General features: G+C 45.1%; 1 protein-coding gene across 1 annotated transcript; it reads left to right on the top strand.

Moving 5' to 3' along the window:
• Nucleotides 1–8,789: 8,789 nt before the first annotated feature.
• MAGEH1 (MAGE family member H1) lies at nt 8,790–10,296 on the top strand. Its single transcript, XM_060002963.1, has one exon. The coding sequence runs from the start codon at nt 9,105–9,107 to the stop codon at nt 9,762–9,764; it is 660 nt and encodes a 219-aa protein (XP_059858946.1). The 5' UTR covers nt 8,790–9,104; the 3' UTR covers nt 9,765–10,296.
• Nucleotides 10,297–13,447: the final 3,151 nt, after the last annotated feature.

The raw sequence follows: 13,447 nt of genomic DNA, 5'->3' as shown, positions 1-13,447 counted from the left end.
GTGCTGGGAAAACTGGATGGCTATATGTAAAAGAATGAAATTAGAACATTCCCTAACATTATACACACAAAAAAATTCAAGATAAAGACCTAAATATAAGGCCAGATACTATTAAACTCTTAGAGGAAAGCATTTGCAGAACACTCCATGACATATATCAGAGCAATATCTTTTTTGACCCACCTCCTAGAGAAATGGAAATAAAAACAAAAATAAACAAATGGCACCTAATGAAACTTAAAGGCTTTTGCACAGCAAAGGAAAACATAAACAAGACAATCCTCAGGATAGGATAAAATATTTGCAAATGAAGCAACTGATAGAGGATTAATTTCCAGAATTTACAAGCAGCTCATGCAACTCAATATCAAAAAAACAAACAACCCAATTCAAAAATGGGCAGAAGACCTATATAGACATTTTTCCAAAGAAGATATACAGATTGCCAGCAAACACATGAAAGAATGCTCAACATCACGAATCATTAGAGAAATGCAAATCAAAACTACAATGAGAGAACATCTCACACCGGTCAGAATGGCCATCAAAAAATCTACAAACAATAAATGCTGGAGAGGGTGTGTATAAAAGGGGACCGTCTTGCAATGTTGGTGGGAAGGTAAATTGATACAGCCACTATGGAGGTTCCTTAAAATACTAAAAGTAGAATTATCATACGACCCAGCAGTCCCACTACTGGGCATATACCCTGAGAAAACCATAATTCAAAAAGATTCATGTACCAAAAGGTTCATTGCAGCACTATTTACAATAGCCAGGACATGGAAGCAACCTAAGTGCCCATCGACAGATGAATGGATAAAGAAGATGTGGCACCTATATACAATGGAATATTACTCAGCCATAAGAAGAAACGAAATTTAGTTATTTGTAGTGAGGTGGATGGACCTTGCGTCTGTCATACAGAGTGAAGCATGTCAGAAAGAGAAAAACAAATGCTGCATGCTAACACAGATATATGGAAACTAAAAAAAAAAAATGGTCATGAAGGACTTAGGGGCAAGACGGGAATAAAGGCCCAGACCTACTAGAGAATGGACTTGATGGGGAGGGGAAAGGGTAAGCTGGGGCAAAGTGAGAGAGTGGCATGGACATATATACACTACCAAATATAAAATAGATAGCTAGTGGGAAGCAGGCACATAGCACAGGGAGACCAGCTCGGTGCTTTGTGACCACCTAGAGGGGTGGGATAGGGAGGGTGGGAGGGAGGGAGAAACAAGATGGAAGAGATAATGGCATATATGTATATGTATAACTGATTCAGTTTGTTATAAAGCCGAAAATAACACACCATTGTAAAGCAACTATTCTCCATAAAGATGTTAAAATAAAAAAGAAAGTTGTGAGGATTAAATGAGATAATGTATGCCAAGTCCTTACCAGACAGTTACTGCGTTAATGATTTAAACCAGAGGGACCCATGTTGGAAACTTTACACAGAGACAGAAACCGAGAGGTGAGTGTGCCCCTGTGAATGGATGGTCACCTTCATGCCTATGTGCACACAGGTGTGCATACACACTGGGGGGGCTGAGTTCACAAGGTCTTCCACTCCCTATTCAGTACAAGCTCAGGACCTGGGAAATCCTGGGTCTGAATGTCAAGCACACTGTGGCTCTGGCTAGAGATGCTGTGGTAGGAAGGTAAGTTGCCTCAATTCCACATTCATTCATTCATTCATTCAATCCATCTGGTCTCACTCTTTGAAGACTTTCTATGGACCACCAGGCCCCAGTGAGCTAGCAAGGAGCCAGATGCAACATCTGAAGTGTTTAGTCTGGTGGTGAACAGTGAGTGGTGACCCCTCTTAGGAGGAACTTCCTATGACTACATGCAAGACATAGTTGGATAAGGAGCATGGAGGTGGCATAAAGCCAGGAATGAGAATGCTGCATACATCTCGATAAGAAACCCTGTAAGGGAAGCTGTGTGGAAATAGGAATGGCCTCATTTATGATTCAGAGGAGAAAATTAAAATATCAGTGGAATCAGGGAAGTGGGTCAAAAATCCTGACTCCATCACCTGTCAGGGATTTGATATCAGGCCTCAGATGCCTCAGATGCCTCGTATCTACATTGGGCATACTAATAAGAGTGACCAATTATTTTGTACTGTGAGACAATGCACAATAAAAATAGCAGAAGGAAGTTACTTATTATTGACATTATGAATAATAATATGCCAGAGCTAAGATATATGTTGAGGAAAGAAATGCAACAATTCTTAATTGGCTAAGAATAAGCAACATTTCAGTTAACAGCTGGGGAACTTTAATGTGACTGCATACTTGGTTATTTTCTGGAGGGCGATATTCCACCTCACCCTCAGAGTCATCCCCACCCTTAAACAGAAAGCATGAAGGATGGGGATTCCCCATAGAAAAATGTTTGGGCATGTCCAGGAGTAGCCAAGGAGGGACCCTAAAGTCTACGAGTGGCAGGCACCTCAGGCTCACAAGAGCACACAGGCAGATTTCATGGGCATGATACTTGGCACCTTTTGTTCAGATTATCACTGATGTCACTTGAGGCGATTCGACACCCTGAAGACCCCACAGAACCTCAGGGTGAATTTTAGGAAGCGCCATCACTCCTGTGATGATGTGGTCAACTAATGGACTCAGTTTGGGGTTTGGGGGGGACTTGTGATTCTGAGAAAAGTGTAGGAAACCCAGTATGGAGTTACCCTTGCTTAAGGAGAGAATTTCCTCCAAGGTACAAATGCCATGGATGATATCTAGTCTTCCCACAATTCTGAGGACTGGCTGCACGCTGCTGTATTCTGTGCCCCGTGTGCTGGGAGAGGCTGAGCATTAGCAAGGCTTCTGCAGGCATCTGAAATCCAATGATCCCAGAGAGTAAACCTAACAAAGGCCATCCCCTCTCCCGCTAAAAGGCCAAGGCACTTAAGAGAAGAGCAAGGCAGCCAACCCGCTTCTCCTCCGGCATCCCTAGTCTTATCACTTACCCAAGCCAGAACCCTGGGAGGCCCAGTTAACCTGTTTCTTCCCCTCACTACCCAGATCCAAGCAATCCCCAAGGCTTATTGATTCAGTCTTCTAATGAGCTCTGGTATCCATTCCCTTCTCTCCATCTTCACTGCCATCACTCTATTTCAGGCACCACTGTCATTAGCCTAGATGAAGGCAATAGCCTCTAATGAGGTCTTCCATCCACCCCTCCCACCTCCCTCAGAGTCCAGTCTCCACACTGCAGCCAAAGAGGCTTTGCTAAATCACTGATCTGACCTTATCAGTTGCTTGCTGGAAACCATTCAGTGATGTCCTATTGGGTGGCTTCAGGATAACATTCAACCACCCTTATGCATCATAGAATTATTTAGGATTCAGGAAAAGTCATAAATCACCTTGATTTCGACTGAAGTAGAAGGAAGATTTTAATCATTCATCAAAAATCCTGAACATAAACTTGGCTCTCATACTCAATTAGATATACTGCTCATTTAAGAAAAAAATTCTAGTAAACAAATGATTGAACTGTTATTGCTGCATTGTTTGTAGAGGGGGCAAATACTTTGGAGATACAGAGTACCAGGCCAACAGATGGATGCCTGAAAAGATTATGGTAAAACCACTGCAAGGAACATCACCCAGCCTTTATAATGAAAGCCTTACAGGTATGAGTTGACCAAATTTTATTGTTGATTAGCAAAAAGAATGAAGTGAAAACTGTATATAGAAGGATCTAATTTTTATAAATGAAGAAAAGCATAAATTCCATGTGGTCTATGTAAACACATCCATGCAGGCACACCCAGTAAGTCCACTCCTAGATGGTGACCCTAGAGATGTTCACGTGTTTTCAGGGGATAGGTACACAAAGACTTATAAGAGCATTGTTTTTTTTTTTTTTTTCTGGAAAAATAGAAACTGCAAAAGTCTGGGTCATCATGAGAAAGATAAATTGCAAATACTGAAAGAAATAGTATACAAACATGAAAATGACCTAGAGCTACATTTACCAACTTGCATAAACATGTTTTAAAAATCCTATATAATGTGTATGAACACAGAAATAGGTAGCAAATATGTACAACTTGTCCTGGGTATAATAGTTACTGAATTCATGATAGCAGATGCCACTGAAGAAGGAGAGAGTGGTGTGGGTCTGGGAAGAGGTAAATAGAGGGCTTTACCATATCTGTAATGTAAAGGTAAGGCCAAGGTAGGGCCTAATTTTTAAATTTGACACAGCAGGGCACTGGTTATGCAGGTGTTTGTAATATTAATTTTATTCTTTTCCCTATGTTTGTGATTAATTTGCAGTAAAAATATTCTATTCTCAAACCCAGCAAACGATCCTGAAAAGTAATCACATGGCTTTTGTTTCATGACTGTAGGAGTGCACATGCTATAGACCTCCTTGCAAGATCCTAATTCTTGAAAACTGTAAAATAAGTCCATGCCTGCAGTGTGAAATGTTTCAGAGAAATGATTCTTCCACAGACCATAAACAGTGAGGAGCCCAGCCCCTGAATGAGGGACATCAGATAGGGTCAGACTCACTTGTTCAAGTAGTGGTGGCCCACAGTCTGTGCAAGCGTTGTTGCAAATGGAGAGACTGGCCCAAGGGTGCTCTGTGCCCTTGGGAGGTGCTTGCTGGAATCAGAACAGGGCCTACAGACAACTGAAAGATGATTAGTTACAGCGGTGGGAGTAGTGTGGATTGACCCCTTCATTTCCCTCTCTATCCCACCTGCAGCACTTACGACCAGGTGGTGGCTTTGGCAATGTCTGCTCAGGTAAGAGCAATGCCTAAGGAAACTTGGTCATATAACCAGGACAGTGCCTGGGATAGGGGGGTTAGTAGACAGCCCCAGAGAAGAACAAGGTGCATCAACACCCACAAGAATTGCTGCCAAGGTATCCAGCCCAGTCTCGTATCCCTCCCCGGTTCCTCCCAGTACTTTCACTGAAAATATGACAATAATATAAATTCACCTCAACGGGTAGTCACAGTTCTTATTCATTAGGCACTCCCCATGAGTGAGGCACACATATGACTTGTATATTAGTTTCCTTCTGCTGATGTAACAAATTACCACGAATTTAGTGGCTTAAGGCAATCAAATTTAATCTTTTACAGTTCTGGGGGTCAGAAGTCTAAAATGTGCCTGCGGGTCTGTGTTCCTCCTGGAGGCTCAAGGGGAGAATCCATTTCCTTGTCTTCTTCAGCTTCTAGAGGTGCCCTACTTTCCTGGGCTCATACCCTCTTCCTCCATCTACAAGGCCAGCAATGTAGCATCTTCTCTCCTCTTTGATCTCTGCTTCCATCCTTACATCTTTCACTGAATCTAACTCTACTGTCCCCCTTCTATAGGGACTCTCTGTTTACCTTGGGCCCACCCAGATAGTCCAGGATAATCCTCCTCTAAAGATCCTGAACTTAATCACACCTGCAAAATTCCCCTTTGCCATATAAGGTAGCCTATTCACAGATTCTGGGGATAGGAGCATGGACATCTTTGGGAACTGGGGGACATTTTCAACCTACCTCATCTTGCATGAGATATTTCCCTTTAATCTTCGCAACACCACTATGGTATGCTTATTCGCAGATGGAGAAACTGAGGCTTAGAAAGGTTAAATAACATGCTGGACTTGACACAGCTTGGAAGGGGCAGAGCCAAGTATGGAAAACCTAGTAAGGTGAGTAAGGATCCTTGTCTTGCCCTTCTACACATCTGTCCCTTTTCTCATCTCTTTCCCTTCTGCTCCTATCCCAAGGGAGCAAGAACACTCCCTTCCGTGTTAAGCCTCCTGGCACCACCAAATGTGCACTCAGTTGGAGCAGCTGTGAGGTGTGTGATGGCAGAAGGTGGAGCTTAGAAATCTGAAGATGTGAGCCCCAATACTGACATTCAACAGCAGTACTATGATCTTGGGCAAGAGAGTTAATCTCTCTCTAGCTTCACTGGTGATTGAAGGGTGTTGTAAAGATTCCAGTTTGGAGGTAGTTTAGGCACATAGCCTACCACAGCAATGTTAATTTCCCTCCTCTCTTTGTACTTCTCAGGCCCTCACAAGTCAGCTGCCCTTCCTTTGTCATGTTCTACTTACTCTAGACAGACCTGTGGTCCACAATGTCCCAAGGCATGGTTTTATGATTTCCTCCTGTTACTATCATGCCTGGCAATATTCTTGCTATTAAAAACACTGTGTTTCTTGACTAATAACCTCTGTGGCCTGTCTTACATAAATGTGATTTCTGTTAAGCTTTTGGGAACACTGAGAGTAGCTCACAACCTAAAGCCTGTTCCTGATTACTCCTTTGAGGAAATCTGTTGAGAGCCACAGCCCTAGGTTGTACACTGCTTAAGGATAGGCTCTGATCTTCCCGGGTTCTATGCAGAGCTGCCTCGTCCTTATTGTGGGTTGGAGCAAAGGTTCACTAAGATGAATGGAGTGACAGGGAAATGGCACCCCCTCCTCAGTCAGCTGGTTGGTGGACAGAAAGTAATGCAGCAACAAGCATACACTACCCCAAGTTCGTTTATGGTGAGGCTTCGCCAACAGGAGGTCTTGGTAGGCTCTGGGTATAAAGAAAACTTGAGTTTAGATAGTAACCCTTGGGAAGAAAATTAGTTTGCTGGATTGCACTCCCATAAAGTCCCATCAGAAAGGAGAAGTTTTTGGAAACAATATGGGTGATTTTGCAATCCTCTAGTCACACAGATTCCCAAACAGCAAACACAAAACATACAAACAAGAAACAACTGAACTCAGAGGAACCTGCTCTAACTCAGGGTTGCCGGTATGTGCTATTGGATTTGCAGAGTCTCACAAGAAACCTGGCATACAGGGCAAGAGGGATTAGCCTTTTCTGCTTGTTTAGAGGATAAATCACAGGACACAGATGTTAGGTTAAACTCATCAAGGTCAAGAGCTTGTAAATGACAGGGGCTGGGCCAGAACTCATGTTCCCATGAGTTCAATGCTTGTATTGAGTTCCTCAGAACCAGGTATTCCCTTTCTACACATGTACAGAGGACTGGGCCTTGTTGGGTGATTCAGCTGGCAATTCTGCTTTCTAAACAGGACACACTTTCCCACCCCAGAACTTATTCACCAGGTGTAGACATATCCTATTCCACCAACTCTATCAAGGGCTAGGAGACATCAGGGGAGAGACAGGACCCCTTCCCTCTTTGGGATTACAATCTGAAATCCTGTCAAAGAAACATTTCACTTCTTCCAGCCAAGCAGGTATAAAGCATTCACTTGCTTTTAAAAAAGTTCAGATAAAAACATGCGCAAAATCTTCCATTTCATGTATTCCTTCAATGTGCATTTATTTATTAAATGCCGCTCTCACACATTGCTTGAAACACCTAGAGAGACAGAGGCTGTGCTTTCTGTGTGATGCATGCTTTTTATTTATTGTCTCATTTAATTCTCACCACCCTATGAGACCACTAGTACTTTAATTAACTCCACTCTATAGATGAGGAAATGGAGGTTCAGAGAGGTGAGGTGACTTGTGCAAAATAGTATCTTTGGAATGACGTAAGAAAGATATGGAGTGCTTGCTATAGAGAGCAAAAAATGGGGAGCAAAAATGGGCTCGTTACCCTTTTGTGCCGACCAAGAAGAGCTGCTGGGAGGAAGAGGCCTCTGAGCAAAGAGTTGGAATTTAGGTAATTGGAGATTAGAGGAAAGGCATTTCACACAGAGGAAACAGTGAGCCAAGACCTGGAGTGGATAAAGTTCAGAGTATGTTATGAATTATATTCGGATTACAGAATGAAAGAAAGAAGCAAAATAAATCCGGTATTCAGGTATACTGGAGCCAAGAAACTTTGGAGCCAACCTGCACTCTACCACCCACTCCCTATTCACCACTTCCATCCAATCAGTCTCTAAAGCCTGTCAGTGATCACCCTTAAAATGTCTTTCTGCCTCTCCATCCCCATGGCAACCACCTTAAGGCTCACTTTCATTCCCTCTTGCTTCTTATTCTAATTGCTTCCTAAATGACCTGCCAGACAATAGTCTGCTCCTCTGTGAGGCTGTACAAATGCAAGTCTGATCCAGTCAGTGCCCTGCTTAATAATGTAGTGAATATATAACATTTTAAAGGCTCTGCACCTCTTGCACACTGTTCGGTTTTGCAGTCCCATCTCCTCTCATCACCCAGCACTTCGGCCACAGCCATCTTATCTAGGTCCTATGCGGGCCCAGGAATTAATCAGTATACACAGAGCCACCTTCTGAAAACAGGCGAGTGAATGAATATGCTGTGTAAGCCAAGACAGGAAAGGAGAGCTGGGAGCAGCTAATTCCTTCCAAGGATACACTCCTGTCCCTCCCCCATGGTCTCAAACACACCCCCAGTCTGGGAATAGAGCAGAGACACACTCTTTCCCAAGACCCGCCAGCCAATCTTGTACTAGACTGAAAAATGCAGGAACCCTATATTTAGACTTTTGTGTGTGTGTGTGTGGTACGCGGGCCTCTCACCGCTGTGGACTTATTCTGTTGTGGAGCACAGGCTCCGGACGCGCAGACTCAGCGGCCATGGCTCACGGGCCCAGCCGTTCCGTGGGACGTGGGATCTTCGCGGACCGGGACATGAACCCGTGTCCCCCGCATCGACAAGCGAACTCGCAACCCCTGCGCCACCAGCGAAGCCCAGGAACCCCGTCTTTATGTCTTCTTTACTTACTTCTGTCCTTGCCAATCCCAAGCCGTCATTTCTCCCCTAGTCCCACCCCTGCTTAGGCCTGTCCGTTCTTCTATCTGACAGCGGAAGTGTGCCTGTAGGACCCGCCCACTTCCTTTTGGAGTCTGGGGATTGCGTGGCAGGTGAGGCGGAGTCAATTCAGCCCTGCATTCTTGCGCTTTGCTGCTGAGGCGAGCGCTGGGGGCGGCTGCTAGTGCAAGTCGGCTTGCGTGGGTGTTAGCTTTGTAGCTGAAAACGTCTCGCTTGTTACAAAGACTCTATTGACGTTGGTGGCTTCAGCGGCGGCCACTTTTTAAAGTGGAGATAGCTTTTTTCTGCAGAGGTTACAGTTATCTTTCCCTAGGATTGCTATAGGCTCCGTGCCCCTAGCAGAAGATATGCCACGGGGACGAAAGAGTCGGCGTCGCCGTAACGCAAGGGCCGCAGAAGAGAACCGCAACAATCGTAAGATACAGGCCTCAGAAACCTCCGAGACCCCGATGGCCGCCTCTTTGGTCCCGAGCACCCCCGAGGACGACCTGAGCGGCCCAGAGGAAGACCCAAGCACTCCAGAGGAGGCACCCACCACTCCCGAGGAAGCCTCGAGCACTGCTCTAGCGCAGAAGCCCTCGGTAGCCAGGAGCAATTTTCAAGGCACCAAGAAAAGTCTCCTGATGTCTATATTAGCCCTCATCTTCATCATGGGCAACAGCGCCAAGGAGGCCCTGGTCTGGAAAGTGCTGGGAAAGTTGGGGATGCAGCCTGGCCGGCAGCACAGCATCTTTGGAGATCCAAAGAAGGTCGTTACAGAAGAGTTTGTGCGCAGAGGGTACCTGATTTATAAGCCGGTGCCCCGTAGCAGTCCTGTGGAGTACGAGTTCTTCTGGGGACCTCGAGCACACGTGGAATCAAGCAAGCTGAAAGTCATGCATTTTGTGGCAAGGGTGCGTAACCGATGCTCCAAGGACTGGCCATGTAATTACGATTGGGATTCTGATGATGATGCAGAAGTTGAGGCTATCCTCAATTCAGGTGCTAGGGGTTATTCTGCCCCTTAGGGAAATATGCAGCACACCCTTGAGGGGGATTGGAAAGAGCTTCAAAGGTACCCCAAGGAATAGATCATCTGGGTCCTTAGTTGAATGTAATGGGGAGTGGGGCACTGTATTTGGTATTTGTGATCAGTGCTAATTGTTTGAGAAACAGAACGTTTACTTTGAATATTGTAAATTTTATTCATTTTAGTACAGTGTTGATTAAGGTCATAGTATGTTTTAAAATACCATTGAAGAAGATATATTTTTTCCGTCATTGATATTTAGTATAACAGTTTTGCTAACGTTATAAAATGAAGTCTTTGCATCATATTCTGTGGTCTGATACATATTTTATATCACTAAAATAGGCTGTTCTTAAAAGTTTGAAATAACCAGTAAAATGTGAGAGAAGGATGGGAGAATTCTTTTATGTCTTGCCATTCTGAAAACCTTTGTGTCTGCTGTTGTGTAAAGAAAATTGACAACTACCTTGATTTTGCTTAGTTACTGCAGAATATAGAAAAAAATAAAAGCTTAATGACAAGGACACCTTGTCCATTTACTGACCACCACTTATGTGTATGGCACCAATCTAGGTTCTGGGGATACTCCTCAGACACAGTGCTCAGCTCTAAAGAATGTTCTAGATTATGTGAGAGAGACAAATATGTAAACTGGCAGTGTGGTAAATGCTGTAATAGGGAGTGAGCATGGGGTGTCATGAAAATGTAGAAAAGCTTATGTGACCTGTCTTGGAGGGTGGGACAGGAAAGAGGGCATCATAGGGTGCTATGAAAATCCAAGAGATGCTTAAATAAGGTTGAGGGGATTTGAAAGGGGCATCAGAGCATACTATGAAAATAGTGTGTATTAGGTATTTTTTGGAAACGTGACCCAGCTTGGAGGATGGGGCATTGGCAAAGGGAAGGGAACATCACAGGGTGCTGTGGAAATAGAAAATGCACTTAAATTAGCTTGAGAGGAGGACGGGGAGAGGGGTGGTTGCAGGCAAAAGGACATTGTAGGGTACTACAGAAATTAAAAAGACGGGACTGTCAGAAAATTCTTGGTTAGTGACAACCTGAGGTCTGAAAGTAACATTGGAGATGGGGAAGGGAGTAACTTGAGGCACTAAAGGCAGCATGGACATTAGGGAAGAAACAATTTTTTTACTGAAGTATTAGGGTCATGTCAAGCGGAAAGTGGAGAAAAAGAAATGAGGTGGGGAAGAGGGGAACAGGAGCTAGAGTCTCAAAGGGCGGGAGTTACAACTATTTTTAATGAGAACAAAAGTGGTTAATAATAACGATAATCCCGGAATAATGAAAAGAAAAAGGTTCCATAAAAGCAGAGCCTCCTGGATGAACCAGAGAGAGGAGTTGACCTGTGGTATCTCTGAAAGGTAAACTGGCACCTCTCTCAAGAACTGTCTTGTTAGGGTGCACAAATTGCTTTAAAGTGTGTTATGTATCAGGGTAGGGGGTGGGGGGCAGGTAGGGCAGAATTAGCACTTTGACACTCTCCTTCAGCCAGTGTATTTAAGTCCAGAGGGCTACCTGGCATGGTGGCCCATGGTGTATGAAGTCTTGTGGTATCAGGTTTCTTCCCACCTCCAGGAACTTTTACACTTTCTTTCCTCATTGTACCAAGGAGCTCAATGCTCTTCCCATCCATTCTATCACCAGGGGCTTCTGAATCCTCTACCTTGCCCTGTGGCACATCTGGAGAGGTGGGAGTCATCCCTCATATTCAAATCGGCTACAGGCAGAGAACACGCATTAGAAGGTTGGCCACCCCCAAAGCCAACCACACTTATCTCGAGAGCTAAACACTGTAAGAACTAAAAGTCCCCTAATAGGGATCACCAAGGGAAGGTGCCTCATCTAGCCTCCTGGGTCTCAGCTGTCACACACAAAAGAGTGGCCAGGGCTCCTTCTTTCTTTGTCCCCAGGCAGTCTTACCCTGCTTCCACCTGTGTGCCAGGCAAAGTCACTGGGGCCAGGGTAAGCTAGCAAATGACTTTCTGGCAAAGGCCCAGGGACCCATAGACATCACCCTGCAGGCAAAGGAGGCTTCAAACAAAAGTGGGAAGCATGACCCCTCAGCGGCTCCAAATTCATTCAGCAAACAAGAAAATAGTGGGAGCCTCTATGATTCAGGCAGTGTGACAGACACTGAGGCTATGGAAGATCAGAAGGCATGTTTCTGGCCCTGGAGGAGCCATATTTGTCGATACCCGCTCCAGAGGTAGACAAGGTATGAATCTGAGGTTCAGATTACTGAGTGACTTTCTGGTCTAGAGCCACCGGGGTGGCAAGTGACAGATCCTAGACAAGACCCCATGTCCATTCCCAGCAAATCCAGAGTGTTTCCCTATAGGTCACCCTGCTGTCCTTCTCTGCCTGCCAGTGTACTCACAAGGTCTCTATCTTCAAAAGAAACATGTGAAGTCAGTGGGACAGTTCTCAGTAACCCCAACTGCAGCCTCAAATCCTTTTGGGAACAAGGCTGACTTTAACCCCTCCCCCTTTTACAGGAAGGGGCTTATAGAAGTCAGTCACCTCCAGGTTAGTTAACTAGTAAGTGGGAGAACCTGCAGAGCAAAGATTTGTTGAGCATCTCTGTACTGGGGGCTTGCCACACATTATTTCTGTCAGGTCAATAAGATTACCACCACCACCACCACCACCATCCCCTCCCCCTCGTTTTGCAGGAAGTGCCAGCTAGCTCAGGGAAAGAAATAATGTCCTTCCAAACCCTGTCTGAATCCAGGTTTTCTTTGGCTCTGGTGGGGAATAATCATCCAGTTGTCTAAAATGGCTATTTGCAAGTATGGGCCAAGAAGCTGAATTCAGTCAGGGAATCAGCAGTGCCCAGGATAAAGGGAGAGAAGAGTGGGAGTATACTGCAAGCTGCACTGTAAAAGAGATGACTGCTGGAATCCTGAAGGCTTCAGGCAGGAGGTTCCCCAGGGATGTGCCAAGGACTGGGTGACTTTCCCCAGCCCAGCAAGGGAGCAACCAATGGCCCAGGCTCATTCCCCCCTTGGCCTGGAAGTTCAGTGTGTCTCCCACCCCTCCCCACCCCAACGCACTACCTTGGTACTGCAAAGAGTTAATCTTCATTTGCTTAGGGGACCACTGAACAAGGGCGGGATTTCCGGTGGCTGTGAAATGAATGACAGGGCTGAGGGACAGGCAGGGAAAGGGGCTTCTAGAAGGTGGTGGGCAAAAGATACTACTCATTGTTTCAGTTACATGAATTCTTTCAGCTTTGAGCAGTATCCAGATAGGACACAAGCTGAGAGCCTCTTGCTTTGTAAATCAGCAACCTAAGCTGGCCCCACCCCAGCAGAGTCTCCACAAAGTGAGTGGAAAAGCTGCACTTTTAGTTGCCAAGATGCCACTGAAGTGGATTGTGTTTCTGGGTTCTAGAAAACTCCAGCTGTTTAGGGAACTCAGGGGTAGAGAGCCCAAACGTCCTCAATGCATAGCAAGAGGGGCAGCTGCCATTTCCTGAGTGCCTAAATTGTGCCAGGCACTTTGACTGCTGTTTTCATACATGTCTCTAACTTTCACAACGGTCTGGCAAGGTAGGAGCCACTAGGGCAAGTTTACAGAGGAAGAAACTCAGGGTCAGGTACCAGAAGCAAGTTGCTGGGGTTACCTGGTTGGTCAGTAACTGCTCTGGAAATGACCCAGGGT

Source organism: Delphinus delphis, chromosome X (assembly GCF_949987515.2).
Source record: "Delphinus delphis chromosome X, mDelDel1.2, whole genome shotgun sequence".
NCBI lineage: Eukaryota > Metazoa > Chordata > Mammalia > Artiodactyla > Delphinidae > Delphinus > Delphinus delphis.
Note: the sequence above shows the minus strand (reverse complement) of the source record. Positions and strands in the feature narration are given on the sequence as shown.